Raw genomic sequence first — 22,894 nt, 5'->3', positions numbered from 1 at the left:
CTCAATCCCATTAGGTACCTCTGGGGGACTGTGCAGGGCACATACCACAGTTATCCCACCCACGAAGTGAGGGAGCTGGTGTATTTATCCAGCTACCTCCCATCAGCCATTGGTTGAGGGCTGCTCCCTGGGGGAACAAATTTTCTAAAGCTTTTAGTCTGATGCCCTCAGGCAGAGATGCAGATGCTAATGAGGAAATTGGCCCGTATTTACTGAAGTAGTTATCCTTGAAAGGATATGGGCAGCATTTTCTCATGGCGTAAACATTTTCTTGCCTTTTGATCACTCTACTACTGGTGACTTACATTCCAGGGAGAGAACATCTGGTTGGCCAAACTTGATTATTTTCCTTCTCTTTCTGGGGAAGGCACACTTCTGCTAAAGGAATATTGGGGTGCTGTTACGAAACATGGCAGAATAGTTGTCAGGTTGTGAAAACAGCCAATATCTACTAGAGGCATGATGGGAAAAGGCAATTAATTCTCCCTCCCTCCTTCCTTTCCCTTCCTCCCTCCCTTCCTCCCTTCCTTCCTTCCTTCCTTCCTTCCTTCCCTCCCTCCCTCCCTTCTTCCTTTCTTCCTTCTTTTTCTCCCTTCCCTCCTTCCCTCCCTCCCTTTATTGCTTCATTCCTATTGACAAATAATTATGGAATGCCTCTTCCATGCCAGGATTTGCACTGAGTGCTGGGTATTCAGAGATGAATAAAACGTTCAAAGTCCAAATTCTCACGCAGCTCATAGTCTAGTAGGGGAAGATGGACAATTTACAATATATAAACAACTGAACAAGATAATTTATGATAGGTGCTATAAAAAAAAAGCAGCAAGTTCTGTTAGGAAAGGACCAGGGTAGTGGCTTTTCAGAGGAGGTGACGTTCGAGCTGAGATTTGAATGACAAGGTATACTAGTGGAGAGGTCTGGATAAAGGGGTTACAGAGGTTATGGATTGAGAAATGAGCTCTACACAAGGCATTAAGTGAATATTTCAGGAACATTCACCCAGGAAGAAGGTCTGAAAGAGGAAAACTGCAATGTGACCTGGTCCATCGTGAAAATTTTCACGTCGGTCTCATCTGCCAATATTCTCTCCCATTAGCACGTCTGGCGGGGTGTGAGTAATTTTAGGGTCAGGACTCTGAGACAATCACTGACTCCTGTTTTTCTCCATAGCTGCTGGCTGAATACAGAGACAGGGTTTATCTGGAGTTTCCTGGGGCCAGTGTGCACAATTATAGTGGTAAGCTGATTGCTTGTTGCAGTGTGTTTTGGAGGAGGATCAAGGAGACCCAAGGGATCAAGCAGTGCCAGTGGATGTTGCAAAGCTCTGGTCACTTATTCCTCAAAAGCGTGCACCATTCTGACCCTTGATTTCTGAGATTTCCAAGTTAGAGTGTCATTCCTTTGATTTGTAATATATTTTTTTAATGCCAGCGTGCAAATCCCCTGGAAGGGACCACAATCTTATCAATCCTTTGTGTTTCAGTAAGAATGGGTCTATTGCTCTCATCTGAGTACAGATGTTGAATAAGAGAAAAGGTAGGAAGAAATTAAGAGCAATTGGTTGGTGGCGGGGGGAGGGTTGGAGAGGGAAATGGTGGGAAAGAGGCAAAGGGAAATCTGGAGGGGTTTTTTTTGTTTGTTTGGTTGGTTTTTTGCTGTGTTGGGTCTTTGTTGCTGCACGCAGCCTTTCTTTAGTTGTGGCGAGCGGGGGCTACTCTTCGTTGCGGTGCACGGGCTTCTCATTGCGGTGGCTTCTCATGTTGCAGAGCACGGGCTCTAGGCACACCGGCTTCAGTAGTTGTGGCACGCGGGCTCAGTAGTTGTGGCTCGCGGGCTCTAGAGCACAGGCTCTGTAGTTGTGGAGCATGGGCTTAGTTGCTCAGTGGCATGTGGGATTTTCCCGGACCAGGGCTCCTGTGTCCCCTGCAGACGGATTCTTAACCACTGCACCACCAGGGAAGCCCCATGGAGATTTAAAAAAAGTTTTATGGAGGTTTAATCGACAAAAACTATATATATTTAAGGTGTACAACTTGATGTTTTGACGTAGGTATACACTGTGAAATGATCACCGCAATCAACCTAATTAACAAATCCATCACCTCACATACTTACCATTTTTCCCCTTTTCTTTCTTTGTTGTGAGAACCCTTAAGAGCTACCCTTCTAGCAAATTTCAAGTATATACTACAGTATTGTAACAGAAGTCACCATGTTGTACATTACATCTCTAGAACTTACCTTGCATAACTGAAACTTTGTACCCTTAGACCAACATCTTCCCATCCCCTGGGAGCCACCCTTCTACTCTCTGGGAAGCCTGGGGAGGTTGAGTACCAGCTCCTTGCTTCCTTGCCTCCAATCTAGATTCTACAGTCCTGCAAGATGAGAGTCTTCTGACTCTCACTCATGGTGGCTTGTTTCCTTGAGTCATTTGTAATTGTTAACTGTGAGTTCATATTTGACTGAGCTAAATCTTGGGAATTCTTGAGGTTTTATTCCTCCAGAGGGGTTTTGCTTACTTCTATCAGGTTCTGGGGGTCCATGTGTGAGTTTCCTAGGGCTGCCATAACAAAGTATCACAAACTGGGTAGCTTAGAACAACAGAATTTTATTGACTCACAGTTCTGGAGGCTAGAAGTCTGAAATCAAGGGGTCAGCAGGCCATGCTCCATCTGAATCTGTTTCTCCATCTGAATCTGATTCTTCTATAGGGAAGAATCTGTTCCCGTCTACTCTCCAAATTCTGGTAGCCTCAGGCATTCCTTGGCTCGTAGATGTCAGTCTTCTCCCTGTATCTCTTCACATTGTCTTCCCTCTGTGCATGTCTGTCTCTATGTCCAAATTTCCCCTTTTTATAAGGGCACCAGTCATATTGGATTAGGGCCCACCCTAATGACTTCATTTTAATTTGATCATCTCTGTAAAGACCCTATATCCAGATAAGGTAGCATTCTGAGGTCTTGGGGGTTAGGGCTTCAACATATCTTATTTTTTGTGGTGGGGGGACATAATTCAACCCATGATGGGGCACTGGTCTTGATACTAACTTCCCAGATGCATCCAGTGGAAATAAACCAAGGTCTTCCAAGAGCAAGCAAAGGCTGTTTATTAGGAGATTGCTATGGTAAGGGAGTCAACCACTTGCATTGTCAAAGCGCTTGCATTGGTCAGAGACTAAAAAACAGGCAGATGAGTGGGAAAGCTTTATAGAGGAAAAAAGGGAAGGTTCCATGTGTGCCCTGCTTGGATGCTGTAGGCATGGGGACCCTATGGGTAGGCTAACTGAAAGCAAGGCATTCTATGTGCTTGGTTAGGGTTACGTACTGGCTTTCTCCTTTTGGCCCTAAATTGGAAGCAGGGGCAGAAATGAGGGAGGCTGTCAATTATTAGTCAACTTGGTCATTTGGGGTCAGTTATTGTGTGGCTTCCTGCAGTGGTTACTGTAGACTGTGGGTCAGAGCTCTATTTTTATAGATGGTCTGGCCATTATCCTTTTGTATATCCAATCTCTCCATCCCTTCTGCTTGACTCTATAGATCAATTCCATCCTCCTGACTGGGACACTGTGGATCCTGAGGCAGCAGATTTCTAGCGTCAGTACTGAAGTCTCCAAGCTCAAAGACACCAGGTACCATCCATCCTTCCTTTCCCCTCCTCTTCTAGGCTCCTTTCCTTCTTTCCCCAAATGTTCACTGAGTACCTTTTGTAAGCCTGGTCCTGTGCCCCAAATGGAATAGCACGGTGTCTAGATCAGGCTGTCTCAAACCTCAGCACTGCCACTTAAAAGCTGTGTGACCTTAGGCAAGTTACATAACCTCTCTGAAACTCAGTTTCCTCATCTGTAGAACAGAGATGCTAACACTGCCCATTTCGTGTGGCTTACGAAGCATTTAGTACAGTTCCTAGGAGGAGTGAGTGTTTCCTGTATTAGAACTATTAATATATTCTCTAATTCTTCTACTGTGCATACTTATATGTACATATTTACAAAACCAGAATCATACTATTTTATTTTTATAACCATTTTTCTCTTAACAACATGTAATGAATATTTTTCTATTTTATTAGAAATTGTTGACAATATCTTTTTTTTATATATAGTGTTTCAGTGTAAAGACCTAGCACAATTTATTTAAATCATCCCTTATTTATGGACATTTAAGTTGTTTCTTTTTTTTCTTTATTTTTTTTTTTTACTATTATAAACCATCCTATCTTGAAATACCCTTGTAGGCAAATCTTCTTACACATCTGTTGTTATTAAATACAATAATAGCATGGAGAACAGTATGGAGGTCCCTTAAAAAACTAAAAATAGAAGTACCATATGACCCAGCAATCCCACTACTGGGCATATACCCAGAGAAGACCATAATTCAAAAAGACACATGCACCCCAATGTTCATTGCAGCACTATATACAATAGCCAGGTCACAGAAGCAACCTAAATGTCCATCGACAGATGAATGGATAAAGAAGATGTGGTACATATATACAATGGAATATTACTCAGCCATAAAAAGGAATGAAACTGGGTAATTTGTAGAGATGTGGATGGACCTAGAGACTGTCAGAGTGAAGTAAGTCAGAAAGAGAAAAACAAATATCGTATATTAACGCATATATGTGGAATCTAGAAAAATGGTACAGATGAACCAGTTTGCAAGGCAGAAATAGAGACACAGATGTAGAGAACAAACATATGGACACCAAGGGTGGAAAGTGGGAGGGGGGATGGTGGTGGGATGAATTGGGAGATTAGGATTGACATGTATACACTGATGTGTATAAAATAGATAACTAATAAGAATCTGCTGTATAAAAATATAAATTAAATAAAATTTAAAAAAAATACAATAATAGGCATGAAATTGCCTGAGTCAGAGTAGGTTGGATTGTAACACTGTTAGTATATATTGCAAATCATTTTCCAGAAAATGTTTCCATTTACAATAGTGCTTGTTTACCTGCAGCTTTGCCAACACCAGTGTTTATCATTTTTATTGTTTTCCTGAATTAATATATGAAATTTACAATCTCATTATTTTAGTTTCATATATATATATTTTATCTTACAGATGTGGGACTTTTTCATATTCTTATAGGCCATTTGTTTTCTTAACTTCATCATTCAACTAAAGTTCATTTTAAGAACCTACTCAAACCAGACATTGTCTAGCTTTTATCAGCAGTAAACTGATAACGTCCTTTACTTATTTTCCTGTCAGTGTCCAATCCCTCACTCCTCTTGAATATTTTTTTAAAGTTATTTTTTAAAAGTTAGTGCAAAAAGTTAAAACAAAGTTAATACATACAATGGTAAGAAAAATTAAGTAGTGAAAAAGGGAACACATATAAAGTCATTCTCTATCTCTCCCCTGACCCCCTGGGTCCCCAGATCCCTCTTACCCTAAGCAGCCATTATTAAGTTGACCTTAAGTTGACCTTCCTTCCAGAACATTCTATACTTATATATCCATTACATAAATGATAGGATACTGTACGTATTATTCTGCACTTTGTGTTTTCCACATATTATGTAGCTTACATCATATCAATACTTAAGGTTAAAAACAACTAACAAGGGACTTCACTGGTGGCGCAGTGGTTGAGAGTCCGCCTGCCGATGCAGGGGACATGGGTTCGTGCCCCTGGCCAGGAGGATCCCACATGCCGCGGAGTGGCTGGGCCCGTGAGCCATGGCCGCTGAGCCTGCGCATCCGGAGCCTGTGCTCCGCAAAGGGAGAGGCCACAGCAGTGAGAGGCCCGCGTACCGCAAAAAAAAAAAAAAGTTTTTATAATCTACTCTTTATCTGTGTAGATTTGTCTATTCTGGACATTTCTTATCAATTGAATCATACCCTATGTGGCCTTTTGTGTCTGGCTTCTCTCACTGAGCAGCATGTTTTCAACGTTCATCCACGTTGTAGCGAGCGTCAGTGCTTCATTACTTTTTATGACTGAATAATATTCCAGTATATGGATGGACCACATTGTGTGCATCCGTTCATCTGTTGGTGGACATTTGGGTTGTTTTAGTTGGGGGATAAGTAAATAGGGAATGGCTGCTTGATAGGTACATGGTTTATTTTTGGGGTGATAAAAATGTCTTGGAACTGGATGGTGATGATGTTTGTACGTTGTGAATGTGCTCAATGCCACTGAGTTGCACACTTTCAGTGGCCAAAATGGTTAATCTTATGGTATGTGAGTTTTGCCTCCAATAAAAAGGAAGGCTTCATAGTATTTCATATGATGGCTTCACGGTTCACTTAATGTGTCCCAAATTCTTGGACAGGTAGGTCCTTCTAGCCTTTAACATTTTTTTTATTGATGTATGGTTGAGTTACAATGTTGTGTTAATTTCTGCTGTACAGCAAAGTGATTTAGTTTTATATATAGATAGATATATATATTCTTTTTTCGTATTCTTTTACATTGTGGTTTATCACAGGATATTGAATATAGTTCCCTGTGCTATACAGTAGGACCTTGCTGTTTATCCATTCTATATATAATAGTTTGCATCTGCTAATCCCAAACCCCAAATCCATCCCTCCCCCTCCCCCCACTTTGGCAACCACATGTCTGTTCTCTATGTCTGTGACTCTGTTTCTGTTTTGTAGATAAGTTCATCTGTGTCGTATTTTAGATTCCACATGTAAGTGATATCATATGGTATTTGTCTTTCTCTTTCTGACTTACATACTTTATCATACTTAGTATGATAAAAATGGCATTATTTCATTCTTTTTAATGGTTGAGTAAATATTCCATTGTGTGTGTGTGTATATATATATATATATATATACACATAGAAATGTACACATATATACACACATATATACATATATATACAACATATATGTGAGATATATATATATACACAAACCACATCTTCTTTATCTGTTGATGGACATTTAGGTTGTTTCCATGTCTCGTCTATTGTAAATAGTGCCTTCTAGCCTTTTATTACTACAGACAATATTGCATTAAATACGTGTGTCCACACATCTTTGTGTCCTTGTGTATCTGTAGGCCAATTGCCTTTTCAACGTCTGTAGGATTTGATTTTCCTACCTCTAGGCTTGGAGCCTCTGTTCCACGTTTATTCTCACCCAGGTGATGGGTCACATGGTGGCAGCCTCAGGCTAAACCTGGGAGAGTGGTGGCCCATGAGGACAGCAGCCACCTCCTAGAACCTTATCCTCTGCAAATCTTCCCCTCCAGGTTACTGACATTCAAAGCCTTTGCTCAGATCTTCATCTTGGGGTGTTCCTGGGTGTTGGGCATTTTCCAGTTTGGACCCATGGCCAATATCATGGCTTACTTGTTCACCATCATCAACAGCCTGCAAGGAGCCTTCATCTTCCTCATTCATTGTCTGCTCAACCGCCAGGTAGGTAGCTGCCGCCTTCCCAGTCCCCTTCCTTCCAGGGCTCATGCCTCTGCCCACGCATGCCCCTGCAGTGATTCAACTCCCCGTGATGTGTCTCCACCTTCAGGTACGGGAAGAATACAGAAGATGCATGACCAGGAAGACCAAACCCAGCTCCCAGTCCGAGACCTCAGGGATCGTACTGTCATCGGTTCCTTCCACTTCCAAAACGGTGAGAGTCTGCATGTTGTACGCAGGTTCTGGTCAGACAGAATGTCTGCTTCTTAGCAATACTAGACAGCACTGTATGTTGAGTACCTACTGTGAGCTAAACACGTACACAGGTATTAACTTATTTGATAAAGTTTGGGCTTTAAGGGTGGGGGTTTGGGAGCCAGACTGCCTGGGTTTAAATGCCAGCTCTGCCCCTCAGTAGCTATGCAAACTAAAAGAGACAAAATCATGACTCACAGATATAAAATAAGCATCTGTCAAGGATTTTATTCTGCTCATTAATCAGTGAGGGAAGCAGCAGGTGTTATAACTGGTTCACAAGAGAACACAAAGAACAGACGTGTATGTGTAGTACATCATACATATAATGTGTACAATGTACATAATGTACACGTAACACATAGCACACATATAATGTACACAGTGTTCACAATGTATACATAACACATAATATTACTACTTTATATATGTGTATGTTCTTGTGTTCTCTTTTGAACCAATTATAACATCTGCCTGGTTTCCTCATTGATAATTATATGTAATATATAGAGCATATAATTATATATTATATAATTATACATATAATTGTAAATATACAGACATTATATATAATTATTCACATTATAACATGTAAATTTTATATTATATAATATATAAATATATAATATATATAAATTTCATATATAATATCTATAAATTATACATAATTGTATTTTATACATAATTATAAATATAAAGCCATTATATATAATTATTAATATATAATATAATCATACATATAATTATAATTATACAGACATATATAATTATTAGTATTATATATTTAAAATTCATATATGTGTATTACTTATGTATTAATATATGTGAATTAAATACATATATAATCTCAATAATATTGAAATGAGAGTGCAAGTAAAGGAAAAACAGATTCTTCCATGAAATTATTTTCCATCACTGTCAGTTATTTAAAATTTACAGAATTGTAAAATAGCTCCACCATAGATCAGATAATACCCAAAGGGGTATCCTCTAACAATGCATCATTTTTGTTCGAAGCGCACATTTTCCTCTACACAATGGATCTCGTCCAATCTCATGGCTACAAACACCATCTATTAGCAATGACTCCCAAATTATAAATAATGTGTTTAGCCCCCTCTCCTGAATTCTAGACTCATATAACCTGCCACCTTCCAAATGCCCCGACTTAGATGTCTAATAGATGTCACAGATGTAACACATTCCAAATGAGCTTCTGATTCCCCTACCTCTCATTTCCACATAGGGTCCTCTATTTTTCTATTGCTCGGGAGTGAAAGTGTGAAGTTAACCTTGACTCTGCTTTTCTTCTCACTCTCTCCCATCTCTGATTCATCAGCAAATCCTGATGACTTTTTCTCAAAATGGATCCAGAGTCTGATCGCTTCTCTTTCCCTTCTTTCCTTCCACTGTGGTCCAAGTCCAAGTCTCTAGCCAGGATGATGGAAATAGTCTCAAAAGTGTTCTTCCTGCTGCCTCTCTTGCCTTTTCCCTGCCCTACCTTTGGTCTATTCTCCCTACAGCAGCCAGAGGGCACTCGTGAACCCCTGAGTCAGGTCACATTCCTTCTCTGCCTACAACACTCCATGGCTCCCACCTTAGAGTAAAAGCCAAAGTCCTCCTGGTGGCCCACAAGGCCTTGTTTGATCTGACTCTCTTTTCCTTTTTGACCTTGTCTTCTATTAATTGACCTCTCACTTCACTCTGCTCCACCCTCACTGGCCTGCTCAAGATTCTTCAAACATGGCAGGCTCATTTCCTCCTTAGGAACCTTGAACTGAATGCTCTTGAATGCCTTGAGTGTTTTTGTCCTGATACCTGCATGGACAACTCCCTCACTTCCCTCACGTCCTTCAAATCTTTGTTCCAGTCATTTCTTATCAATGAAATTTCCTCTGACAACTGTATTTTGTGCAGCCTCCTATTCCCCTACCCTGGTGTTCATGCTTCCTCCACACACCTTGTCTTGATTTTCTTTTCCATGCTTTCCACTTTCTAACACTATAATTTCCTTATTCATCTCATTTAATTTTTATGGTCTTCCATCCCCCACTAGAAGGTCTTATTTTTTTTCACTGATGTATTCCAAGCACAAGTAACTAAGATCCAGTGGCTTAAATAAATATGAAATTCTTTTTCTTGCAAGAATAGAAGTCCAGAGTTAGGTGTTGCTAGTATTGGTTCTGTTGCTTAGTGGTGTTGTTAAGGATCTAAGCTCTCCCTAGATTTCCTTTCCACTGACAGCATGTTGACTTTTCATCAATTATTTTCATGGTTGCAAGATGGCTGCCATAGCTCCAGACATTGTGACCACGTTCAAGGCAGGAAGGAGAGGGATGGGGCAGAGTGGTAAACTCTCCTTTCAACCTTCTCCCTTTAATAGGAAATAATAGCTTTTCCAGAAGCCCCTTAGCAGATTTCCCTTTCACCTAATTGGTCAGAACTGCATCACATGACTACTCATAGTTACAAAGGAATTTGAAAAAACAAGTATTCTGCTTTCTAGCTTCTAGAATGGGAATATCAATAGTAAAGAGGTTGAGAATAGCTTTTGGGTCTGCCAACAGTGCCTGCCACACTAGGCGTAATCACTGTTAACATTTAAATGTTTATCCTTCTAGTTTTTATTGCCATATTTATCTCTGTCTGTATTTATAAGACCCATGCCCACATAGATCTGATCCCTGGACCACATTTGTACTAATCCTGCCACTGTTTCTGATTCTAATTTCTCTCACAGGGTTAAAGTCCTTTCTTGCTTTCAAATACACTATGAAACAACATTTCAGGAAAGCAGGTGCCTGAAGGAGCCTTCTCTGAAATCTTTTCTTCTCGGCTTAATATGGAAATGCAGGATCCTGCCAGCCCCAGAACTCTCTGGGAAATTCGGATCATGGACGGATATGTGGGATGGTCTCCCCATGGCTTCATGCCCTGCTGAGAAACAAGAGTTCCTGCTCCAGCTTACCATTTTATCTTCTGTGTTCTGCAACTCTTTGACTTTCCAGAGTTTTGCGGAGATAACAGATCGCAGTGCAATGGCGGGACCAAGAACTTCTGGCTACCATTTTGTTTTGTCCTAAGTCCATGGATGTGTGGCTTCAAGAGTGCCTCTCCAGCATCTATCACATGCTTGACACAGAGAGTAGCCCTCAATAAATGATGTGTCTTCTGACTGACTGCCTTACCTTTCAACAAAGAACCCTCCTGCTTTTATAGAAATGGTCAGTAAGATTTAAGGAGAGCCTCAGGGGATACATAAAGCACACACACTTATAGGCAGAAACACTTAAAAGAGTTATGTTGGTAAGTAGGAGCAGTCAAAGGGAATTAAGAGGTACAAACTTCTAGGTGTAAAATAAATAAGTGACAAAAATGTAAGGTTCAGCAGAGTGAATATAGTCAATATTTTATGATAACTTTATATGGAGTATAATCTATTTTAATATCAAATTACCATGCTGTACAGCTGAAAGTAACATAATACTGTAAGTCAACTATACTTCAATTGAAAAAAAAAGAAGGAAGTGAAAATTCAACATGTAGATCTCCCCTCTGTGGCCACTTTAATAGCTCCCTAATCAAAGTGTAGTCTGTGGACCAGAAGAATCAGCCTCACCTTGTTAGAAAAGTAGGACATCAGGTGCCACCCCAGATCTGCTGAACCAGAGCCTGCATTTTTTTTTTTTACTTTTTGTTTTGTTTTATTTATGTACTTTTTGGCTGCGTTGGGTCTTCGTTGCTGTGCACGGCCTTTCTCTTGTTGCGGTGAGTGGGGGCTACTTTTCGTTGTGGTGCACAGGCTTCTCTTTGCGGTGGCTTCTCTTGTTGTGGAGCATGGGCTCTAGGCATGCAGGCTTCAGTAGTTGCAGCACATGGACTCAGTAGTTGCAGCACGTGGGCTCTAGGGCACGTGGGCTTCAGTAGTTGTGGCGTGTGGGCTCAGTAGTTGTGGCTCGCGGGCTTTAGAGCACAGAGAGCCTGCATTTTAATGAGATCCCCAGGGGATTTGTGTTGTACTCATGAATGTTCTAGAATACTCTAGAATATTCTTCTGTTTTCCATGCTGATAGCTCAGCTTGTCTTTAAAGCCAGAAAGGAAACATTTATTTTGGGACTTTACACCTGCCATTCCCTCTTCCTATGACATTTTTCCTCAAAATCTGATTCATTGTTATCCTCTCTTTGAGTCTCAGCTTAGTCATCACTTCCACTAGGAAATATTCTTTGAATCTCTCTTTTTTTTAAAAGTGAAGTATAGTTGATTTACTATATTATATTATTCTTTGAATCTCTTGAAGTAGGATTAGATATCATCTCTGTGTGTCTCCTAAGGCTTTGTTGAGCTGAAACAAATAGACTGCCAGATATTTCTCCAGCAAAAATGGGTTTATTTGGTATCAGTGGAGAATTGCAATTCAGGGTCTGCAATATGCAACGTGTGGTGAGCCACATGCAAGTTCCTGTACAGCAAGGGAAAGAGAACTCTTTTAAAGAGAGGAAAAGGAAGTTAAGAGGGCTATAGTAAACAAAGAGTCCAAGACTTTTATTGGCTGAGTCCTTGCCAGGAAAGAAGAGAAGTCTTTCTTTTTCTTGGGCTCTGCTATCAACACAGGACTTGAGAACTCCCTTTTTTAACCTCCCAAATCTATTTACTTTAGCTCTCTGTTTATTAATTCTTTTTGTACAACTTCATGCTTTCTAGCCCTGTACTATAATTTCCCTTTTTTGGGGGGGGGTGTCTCCAACAAACTCTGAACTCCATCTGTACAGAGAATTGTATTTAGTAGGTTCTCCATAAATACATTGAATGAATGAGGGAATGAATGAATTCTCTCCTTTTTAAGCTGAGATCCAGAGAGCTTAAGTACCTTTCTCAGCATTACACAGCTGTAGGTGGCTGAGCTGGGCTTTGAGCTCTTGATAACAGAACTCCTCTTCCAGACCCCTGGCCCCTTGCCTTCTCTTCCTTTGACCTCAGGAATTCTTGGGGACACAGAGAAGAGACTAAATATTTACTTTGAATCAACTTACCACTTAGGATTCAATTGGCTCAGTAATAATCGTGTGTTGGACAATTTGATAGCAACATTAAACTTGGTTGTCAGAGGCTTGGTTTTTGTCATTTGTGGCAGCCACAACTTGGGAGGGGGCTGACACATGTTTACAAACAAGGGTTCATTTATGATAGGTGGGTCTTCAATGCTTGGCTTATCCAGAGTGTTCAGTACAGCGGTGACAGTTCTAAGGGATATTGAAATGAGATTGCACAGCTCTTACATTTAGCCAATATAGGTAGATTGATTGCATCAGTGGCCTCAAGACGGGTCTCCATGTCTCCACACCCCTTCCCCTGCAACTTTGTAACTCCTTCCCACTCTGACTCAGACTTGGCTTTGAGACTTGCTTTGGCCAAAGGAATATTAGCAAGTGTGACTCAGAGGTTTCAAAAGTGAGTGTGCCCTTCTTTTTTCCCTTTACATGGTTAATCTTGCTTGATTTTCATACCTGCCTCTGCCATGAGAATATGCCCAGGATAAACTGCTGGACATATGTGAGAAACATATGGAAGAGAGTTTAGTAATCCTATTATACCAGCTGAGGTTTTCCATAATCAACTTGTAGCTGACTGTGGTCATATGTGTGAGCCCAGCCAAGATCAGCACACTGCCCCAGCCAACCCACAGACTCAGCAGCAACAATCAAGCCTCATTTTTTTCAGTCACTTAGTTTCATGAGTGGTTTGCTATGAAACATTACTTGTGGCAATTGCCCCATCTGACACAGTAGCCAATGGGTTGTCAACATTTTGCATTTGATTGCAACAACTTGAAATAGACAAAGAGAAAGGTTGGATCTCCATTTCCTCTTAGTTATTAGGACCTATAAATTTATAATGGTTGAATTAAAGTTCTTTCTGAAGAAGATCTGTGCAAGGCTTTATCTGTTTCTGCAACAGTGTTACATGTTGGTCTAAAATGACAGGAATCCTATATTTCTAAAGTAAGTGGGTAAAGTTGTGATCTCCACAATAGGATTTTTTCTTACTATAAACATCTAGCTTGGTGTATTTATTCACCTCCATGTCTCATATGCCTCCACTAGAGAGAGAAAAGAGACTTAGGATAAAACCTGCATAGTTTTTAAATCCCATAAAGTGCAATAACATTGTCCTCTTACAATCCAAATAATTTATGGCGTCCTCCCACTGCAAAATACAAATCCATCCAGTCAAGTAATATTTATTGACCACTGACAATGTGCCTTCCCATCCCAGATCATTAAAGTAGTTGGAAAAAATTGAAAAGTTGAACTGTAAGGATATTAGGATGTAAAATATTATTTTAAATTTAAATATTTTATTTATAACAACCAGAATTTATGAAAATTTTACTTTCTTTGTTTTACTAGAAGCAAACTCAATATTTTCAAAATCAAGTTCTAGGGGAAAAAATGAACCTTTAAAAAGTACATTTAAAAAGAGTATGTAAAAATGTTTGCAAATGAAGCAACTGACAAAGGATTAATCTCCAAAATTTACAAGCAGCTCATGCAGCTTAATATCAAAAAAACAAACAATCCAATCCAAAAATGGGCAGAAGATCTAAATAGACATTTCTCCAAAGAATATATACAGGTTGCCAACAAACACATGAAAGAATGCTCAACATCATTAATCATTAGAGAAATGCAAATCAAAACTGCAATGAGATATCGTCTCACGCTGGTCAGAATGGCCATAATCAAAAACTCTACAAACAATAAATGCTGGAGAGGGTGTGGAGGAAAGGGAACCCTTTGCACTGTTGGTGGGAATGTAAATTGATACAGCCACTATGGAGAACAGTATGGAGGTTCCTTAAAAAACTAAAAATAGAACTACCATACGACCCAGCAATCCCACTACTGGCCATATACCCTGAGAAAACCATAATTCAAAAAGCGTCATGGGGCTTCCCTGGTGGTGCAGTGGTTGAGAGTTCGCCTGCCAATGCAGGGGACACGGGTTCATGCCCCGGTCCGGGAGGATCCCACATGCCACGGAGCGGCTGGGCCCGTGAGCCATGGCCGCTGAGCCTGCGCATCCGGAGCCTGTGCTCCGCAACGGGAGAGGCCACAACAGTGAGAGGCCCGCATACCGGAAAAAAAAAAAAAAAAAAGGCGTCATGTACCAAAATGTTCATTGCAGCTCAATTTACAATAGCCAGGACATGGAAGCAACCTAAGTGTCCATCGACAGATGAATGGATAAAGAAGATGTGGCACATATATACAATGGAATATTACTCAGCCATAAAAAGAAACGAAATTAAGTTATTTGTAGTGAGGTGGATGGACCTAGAGACTGTCATACAGAGTGAAGTAAGTCAGAAAGAGAAAGACAAATACCATATGCTAACACATATATATAGAATCTAAAACAAACAAACAAACAAAAAAGTTGTTCATGAAGAACCTAGGGGCAAGACGTGAATAAAGACACAGACCTACTAGAGAATGGACTTGAGGATATGGGGAAGGGGAAGGGGAAGCTGGGACAAAGTGAGAGAGTGGCATGGACATATATACACTACCAAACGTAAAATAGATAGCCAGTGGGAAGCAGCCGCATAGCACAGGGAGATCAGCTCGGTGCTTTGTGTCCACCTAGAGGGGTGGGATAGGGAGGGTAGGAGGGAGATGCAAGAGGAAGGGGATATGGAGATATATGTATGTGTATGGCTGATTCACTTTATTGTACAGCAGAAACTAACACATCATTGTAAAGCAATTATACTCCAATAAAGATGTTAAAAAAAAAAGTCATGTCTGATTTAGCATTTGACACAATGACAAAAAAAAGATGTTAAAATGAGAAGTAAAAAGCAAGCTTAATAAAATTTTATAGCATTAATATTAAAAAATAATCTCTAGAGTAGGTATCATTTCTTGCCTAAGTGTAAGCAATGTAAGAAAATATTATAACCAAAAGCATTAAATAATCCCCCCAGACTACATTACCTCTGTAGAATTCAATAGAGAAATCCTGACAGAGATTGAAGTGTACAAAGATAAGGAAAAATCATTTTTCTTGTCACATGAAACCCAATCTCTCACTCACAAAAACGTTTACTCTTGTCGTTTTTGTCTACCAAGAGTTTAATAGAGTACAATGTTCATCTAACAAAACATCTCAGTCCAGAAACATGGTTGACACTTAAAGAGGCAAGTAGAACGGAGGGCTGTCCTGCAGTGAACCACTTCCCAGGGGCCGCAGCACTCGGCTTCTTCAGGACAGTCTCGTCCATTTTTCACCTAGCTCTCAGGGCTCCTGGCTCTCTCTGTCTCCCTGGCAAGCCTGTCTGCCCTCAAGGCCATACCCAGTCTCTCCCTTGCTCTTTTCACTTTCCGAGCCTGTCGGCGAATATCTGCATATGTTACTCGTTGCCTGTAGAGGGTCTGTGGGAGGAAGAGACCCAATCCTGGGATCATCTCTGCCCCGTCTGAACACTGGGTAGTGATGGCTTCAGGGCTGGTGTGCAGAGACCCGGCACCAGCACGGCCCAGGGATTCACCAGCACCACGCAGGGCAATTACTCCGAAAATAATTGCGCTGTCCAACGTGCTGAAATGTTCTCCTTCAGGGCTGTAGACCTGGAGCCCCTGCAGTCTCCTGAATGCACAGGCTTGCTGGGGCTTCTCCAAGGTCCCCTCACATCGACGGCGCCTGACTGCATTGTCAGGATGAGAAGTTATCTTCGTGACTTGCCTCTTGAAAATGCAGCTGGTCAGCCTCATAGGAAGTGCAGTTCCTTCACGATGTCTCTGCTTGGCCTTGGCTAAATGGTCTTGTCTTTTCTTCTCCAACGTCTCAGGCATCATATTTCTTTTGAGCTTCCCCTGTGAAAACAAAACGAAATGTACCATTTGAATAAAGTGGGAGATGAAACCACTGCCAGTCATGGAGAATGTCCTCAGCTCGTTTGGATAACCACTCTCCTGTCTCCCTAGAGAAATGAATCTCAATTTACTCTGCATCACAGTCTTTCAGAGGGTTGTTAGAACTCAGATTTCCGGATCTCAATGCAAGTCAGTCTGGGGTGGGGACAAGAAATTGCGTTTCTAGGTGATTCCAACTGACGCTGATGCTGCTAGTACCGGCACCACACATCGAGAACTGAAGCCTGGGACATCAAACAGATAGGAGTCAAGGACAGAAAGCTCCAGGTCATTGCCCAGTACCAATTCCAGACTTTCCCCTCCACCATCCTCCTTTGAGGATGTTTTCCTCTTACCACCCCTGTCACTGTCAACTCCGCACATGCTGGTACCCCCTAATCCAACACTATCTGGACAAAGAGATCACAGGGTTCTTTGAATACCAAGACATTAAACTTTTTTATATCTTTTTTACTTTGCTTTAAGACATGCAATCACCTAGTTTTCATAGTTCTTTAGCGCTTCATCTTCAGTGAGATCATGTACCTCTCAACACTCCAATACTTTTCTTTCAAACCCAAGTCCCATCTTCACTCAAATATCCTCCTGCTCATAACATAACTTAGAAGGGCCACATTCTCATCATAAAGTTCCTTTTTTCCACTGTAAATAACTTTTTTTTTTTTTTTTTTGCGGTACGCGGGCCTCTCACTGTTGTGGCCTCTCCCGTTGCGGAGCACAGGCTCCGGACGCGCAGGCTCAGCGGCCATGGCTCACGGGCCCAGCCGCTCCGCGGCATGTGGGATCTTCCCGGACCGGGGCACGAACCCGTGTCCCCTGCATCGGCAGGCGGACTCTCCTCCACTGCGCCACCAGGGAAGCCCTGTAAATAACAATGTTTACTCCCTGACTCCCATCCTCCCCTCCTCCTACTCCTCTCTCTACTATCTCAACACAACAATTGATGCTTCTTAGAAGTCGGTCCTGCTCTCACATCTGTTCTACATCCAAACCTTCTTCTAGGCAATCCCATCCGTTCCCCTGCCTTCAAATACCATTAATGAACTAGAAATGCTCACAGATTCACCGATCTGGCTTCAACTCTAAGACCCAAATATCCATCTGCCTACCCACCAGATCAGTGATAATATCCATGACTCAACTCACTGTGACCAGGTCCCAAGTTGAACCAGCCAATTCCCCAAATAGTTCATCCTTATCTCAATGTCTCCACAAACTCACTTGTTGGAAGTAATATCGCATTTGCCCCTGAATGGCATTCTGGACGCCCTACCACCCCACATTCTTATACCAATTAGCCATCCATTTGCCCTCCTGAATCCACCTGAAGATTCCCAACTTTTGAATAATTCTTGAGCACCTTTCATTTGACCTACAAAATGCCACAGAATTATCTTTCCTGTTCCCATATCAAAATTAATCTTACATTTTCTCTGTGTAAATTTTTTTAATTTTAATTTTATATGGCATATTATGTACTTATTTGAGATTGCTTTTCTCACTAAGTTGGGTACTCAATGAAGAGAGGATAATAAGAATTTTAATGTTTCCACTGATATAGTCATTTAGTGCTTTGGCTTTCCAAGGTGCTCAGATATCTTTTTTAAAGAGAAGTTATGCAAACTCCAAAAACTACTTTCCAAATTTTTCTAATAAGCGCACACAACTACAATGATAAAATGAGTTAGTCTGTTTTGGGGTGGACTGCAATCAAAGATTTCAATCCTTTCTCTCTGTGATCCATTCTAAGTCTCCTCACAATAATCTGTTTAAACTGTGAACCTAATCAGTGCACCTTTCCTTTTAAATCTCACACTTCTGTCTTCGAAGATATTTTTTTAAAGGGAAAACATAAAACTCACTTTATTCCTGTTGTCCTGACATTATAATTAATACTACCCCTTTCATAACTCAAAATGTAAGGAAATGTTTGATTGATAGAAAAATGATCTGCCTATTTATAGAGCAGCTGTTATATGCCAAGTTGTGTACTAAAACACACTACTCGGAATTTAACTTAACAAAGTCATTGCCCTAGATTATTTTAATCTTGGTGAGAGAAAAGGGTTATAGACTAAGGAATGTCTAGTAATAGCGTTAGGTATAATTAGGTGCAAGGCCAACACAAAGACAGAGAGGGAAGGAGCGGAATAGGGAGGAATAGAAGTGAGAAGGGAGAGTAGGAAAAAGAAATTAACTACAATGATGGATGACAAAGAAACTGGAGACCCCTATTTGAAGCAGAGAACAGAATTTTTTTAAAAAGAAGAAAAAAAGACCGAACACATTGTGGGCAAATAATTGTCCATAGAGGAGAACGATTTAAACCCTCTAGGGCCAAATACTACTTCCACTACCTAGTGATTTTGGTTAAAACACACACACACACACACACACACACACACACACACACACACCCCACACATTTCATGTATTATCCAAAAAAACTTCATATACAAAAATATACACAATCTTGACTATTTCTTAAGAAACATTAACACCTGGGAAATAACTTTCAATGAGATACCTTCTTGTTTTTGGAGCTAAATTCTGCTAAATTAGATTTTACAGAAGAAAACAGCATCCTAATGTACACTCTTGCCATCGGTATGGATTCCACACTCACCGGAAGAGGCTGGCTTGGAAAACTGGTCCATTCAGGTTCCCCCATCTTCCGAGAGCTGTCCTTGAACCCACCCTTGAGATGCAGACAGCCTGTGTCTTGCTGGAAAGTGCAGTGAATTCTGCCTCTGATTCCCCCTTTTATAGGGGAAGAGGGTGGACAACCCAATCAGGAGACAACCCAATCGAGAGGACACACTCTATCTCAGATCAGAGGCATTGGAGAGATTCCCAAATCTCTCCACACAAACACAAGAATTTGGGGCTATTGACAATATTAGACACTATTGAATAATATGAAATACTATATGAAAAAATTTAATACATTTGTGAATGGGGGTGCTGTTTGTACTTTCTATCAAAAATTTAATGTTTCCTTTTTCACTCAGTATGGATACCTTCTACAAAAAAAGTTATGGACGTTCCTATATGCTAAAATTTCCACACAACTTATGTTTTCATAGAAAAAACTACAGATTGTATAAATGTTTATCAATAAAAGAATGTCCAAAATATTTACTCACAAGTCTATGAAGTCTATATCACAGAATCATTGAAAAGAACTCAATAGTCTGTACATTTACATTTCACCTAATTACTGGTAAATTCGAGACTATTTCAACCATCTTACCCCTTCCCTACCCTCTGACATAAACAGTCTCTTTACTGTCTTTATTTCACTATAATTTAATTCTTTTATTTTTACATTTTCTCTTTATAAACTTCCTAGTTGCAGTCATATACAGAACTTGTGAAGTTACTTTAGTGATAAAATTCTGACTCCTTTAACTAATATAGACTAATCCAGTTAATTGCTCTTACCACATCTCCCAAATGCTAATACCTTAGAACACTTTTAATTCCATTTCAGCTTTCCTGACTTTTCTGTTACTGTTGTCATGCATCTTAATTCTACATGTATTTTAATCTCCATGAGAGAGTTCCAGAATTGCTTTATGAAACAAACTTCACTTATATTTATTTCTAAATTATTCTTTCCTTTTCTTTTCATTTCCTCCTGCATTCCTGGCTTTTGATCTGAGATATTTTCCTTTGGACTTCATAACTCATTCTAGTAGTTTGTCCAATTCAAGACTACTAACAATGAAATGCTTTACTTTAAGTTTTCAAAGAATCTTAATTTGGGGCAATATCGATGCTGGGTATAGAATTCTGATTTGATATGACTTATGACCACTTTAAAAATGGTGCTCTGGGCTTCCCTGGTGGCACAGTGGTTGAGAGTCCGCCTGCCGATGCAGGGGACGCGGGTTCATGCCCCGTTCCGGGAAGATCCCACATGCCGCGGAGCGGCTGGGCCCGTGAACCATGACCGCTGAGCCTGCGCATCCGGAGCCTGTGCTCCGCAACAGGAGAGGCCACAACAGTGAGAGGCCCGCGTACCGCAAAAAAAAAAAAAAAAAAATGGTGCTCTGTTGATCTATATCTTATTTATGTTTACACATCCCCACTTAGCATTTTCTTGCTTATTTGGTCTTTGCATTTTCTAAAATCTTTGATATTCACTCTGATTTTTAGACCATAGTGTAACTCATTATTGTTTCCCATGTATTTTCTTTGCTTAAAGAATGTTAATTACATGTGTGGGTTGACGTCTTTCATCCGTTTGGAACATGCTTGTGTATATTTTCATTGTGATATCAATTCCTCATCAAATTCCCTCTGCTCCCCCTTTTAATCACATCCCACTTCTCTTTTAACTCTGTCCTGAGTTTTTCAATATTGTTCACACTGTGCTTTTGTTGGGATATTTACTCTTGAACTGTCTTGCAGTTTTAACCCAGTCTTTTGCTGGAATCAACACCTTCATAATCACCTAAATGCTTAATTTCACTCTAACAAAAACAAAATATATAGCTTTTTTTTTTTTTTATTGCGGTACTCGGGCCTCTCACTGTTGTGGCCTCTCCCGTTGCGGAGCACAGGCTCCGGACGCGCAGGCTCAGCGTCCATGGCTCATGGGCCCCGCCACTCCGCGGCATGTGGGATCTTCCCGGACCGGGGCACGAACCCGTGTCCCCTGCATTGGCAGGCGGACTCTCAACCACTGCGCCACCAGGGAAGCCCTATAGCTTTATTTTTAAAGAAAAGAGAGAGCAGTTTCACAATGAGGGGGGAAATTATTCCTTTTGATACAATTAAACGCAAATAGATTTAAAAAAATTGTAACTTCCATCACGTTAAGCTATATTTGGAGTCAAAGTTCACCAAAATTCACTAGGAAGACAGAAGGGATGGAAACTATGAGTGGGAAAAAATTTTGAGTTACATACATCTGGAGAGTCACATTCTTTTTTTTTGGCCGCACTGTACAGCATGTGGTATCTTAGTTCCCCAGCCAGGGACTGATCCCATGCCCCTTTCAGTGGAAGGGCAGAGTCTTAAGCACTGGACCGCCAGGAAAGTCTCTGGGTTACCCTCATCTGGTAAAGTACATCAAGACATTATATAAATATAGTAATTCTGTCATGAAACAATGCTAAAACTGGTCTAGAAAAATGAGTCAAACTCTAGAATAGACATCCATAAAAGAGGATTAAAAAATACTTTGTGGGCTTCCCTGGTGGCACAGTGGTTGGGAGTCCGCCTGCCGATGCAGGGGACACGGGTTCATGCCCCAGTCCGGGAAGATCCCACATGCCGTGGAGCGGCTGGGCCCGTGAGCCATGGCTGCTGGGCCTGCGCATCCGGAGCCTGTGCGCCACAGCGGGAGAGGCCACAAGAGTGAGAGGCCCACGTACCACAAAAAAAAAAAAAAAAAAAAAACTTTGTGTGAATCTTTCTTACTACTGGAAATCTTATAAAATCTAGATACAGATCAAATTTAACTTTTGAACTAGATGGGCTGTAATGTTAAAATACTATTTCAAGGCTCAGAAACAAGAAAAGGATATAACATATCTTGCACTTCATTCTGATGGGGCTACATTTTGAAATGATAATATTAAATGTCTTCGGTTAAATAAAAGGGTTAAAAAACAGTTTCCTCTATTCGTGTTTACTTTCCTCAATGTGTGTTCCACCAAATTTAAAATTATGTAGGCCACGTTGTTCTAATTCTATTGCTGTTGGCTGGATAAAACCTTGCGGTTCATCACAGAAGTTATTTCTATATAGCGTGTTATAAATTCTGTGCACTCTTTATAACTCTTTCCTCTCAGTAAGGTTAACTTCAACAGGGGCAGTGAGTCTCTTTAGTTTATTTCTGGATCACAGATTTTACCCCAGAGTTTGCACATAATGTGTGTGCTCTATAAAAGGGGAGACCAAATAATTGTCCCTCTCAACTGGGATATATTGGGGAATGAAAAGGGCAGTGTTAATAATTATGATAGGAAAACAGGGTAAATATCTGCTGAAGACATAAATGAAAGATTAAAAGTACCCTGCTGTATTTAAAATGGATAACCAAAAAGGACTTACTGTATAGCACAGGGAACTCTGCTCAAATATTAGGTAACAACCTAAATGGGAAAAGAATTTGAAAAAGAATAGAAACATGTATATGTATAACTGAATCACTTTGCTGAAAGTGACTGAAACTAACACATCATTGAAACTAACTAACACATCATTGTTAATCAACTATACTGAAACTAACTAACCTGAAACTAACACATCATTGTTAATCAACTATACTCCAATGTATAGCTAAAA

General features: G+C 40.4%; 2 protein-coding genes across 3 annotated transcripts in view; one reads left to right on the top strand and one right to left on the bottom strand.

The window, feature by feature from the left end:
- ADGRE1 (adhesion G protein-coupled receptor E1) overlaps positions 1-10,830 on the top strand; it is a 47,653-nt gene extending 36,823 nt beyond the window's left edge. For both annotated transcript variants that reach the window (XM_027085739.1, XM_027085741.1), the window contains 5 exons: positions 1,171-1,237; positions 3,540-3,631; positions 7,234-7,402; positions 7,509-7,613; positions 10,395-10,830. In XM_027085739.1, coding sequence (XP_026941540.1) covers positions 1,171-1,237; positions 3,540-3,631; positions 7,234-7,402; positions 7,509-7,613; positions 10,395-10,400 — 439 coding nt within the window. In that variant the 3' untranslated portion in view covers positions 10,401-10,830. The remainder of the gene's footprint in view (positions 1-1,170; positions 1,238-3,539; positions 3,632-7,233; positions 7,403-7,508; positions 7,614-10,394) is intronic.
- Positions 10,831-15,949: 5,119 nt separating this feature from the next.
- LOC113608968 (methyl-CpG-binding domain protein 3-like 2B) lies at positions 15,950-19,265 on the bottom strand. Its single transcript, XM_027086023.1, has 2 exons — positions 19,221-19,265; positions 15,950-16,534 (listed from the first exon to the last, which is right to left on the bottom strand). Exons 1-2 carry the CDS (start codon positions 19,263-19,265, stop codon positions 15,950-15,952), a joined length of 630 nt encoding a protein of 209 aa, XP_026941824.1.
- Positions 19,266-22,894: the final 3,629 nt, after the last annotated feature.

The sequence above is a fragment of the Aethalodelphis obliquidens genome, unplaced genomic scaffold, assembly GCF_003676395.1.
Source record: "Aethalodelphis obliquidens isolate GAN/ISIS:26980383/991018 unplaced genomic scaffold, ASM367639v1 scaffold53, whole genome shotgun sequence".
NCBI lineage: Eukaryota > Metazoa > Chordata > Mammalia > Artiodactyla > Delphinidae > Aethalodelphis > Aethalodelphis obliquidens.
This window is presented reverse-complemented; position numbering and strand designations above follow the sequence as displayed.

Coding starts and splice junctions, on each gene's coding strand:
- LOC113608968 (XM_027086023.1), bottom strand. CDS start 19,265: ATGGGGGAACCTGAATGGACCAGTTTTCCAAGCCAGCCTCTTCCG. Junction 16,535..19,220: donor TTCCAAGCCAGCCTCTTCCG/GTGAGTGTGGAA, acceptor TTGTTTTCACAG/GGGAAGCTCAAAAGAAATAT.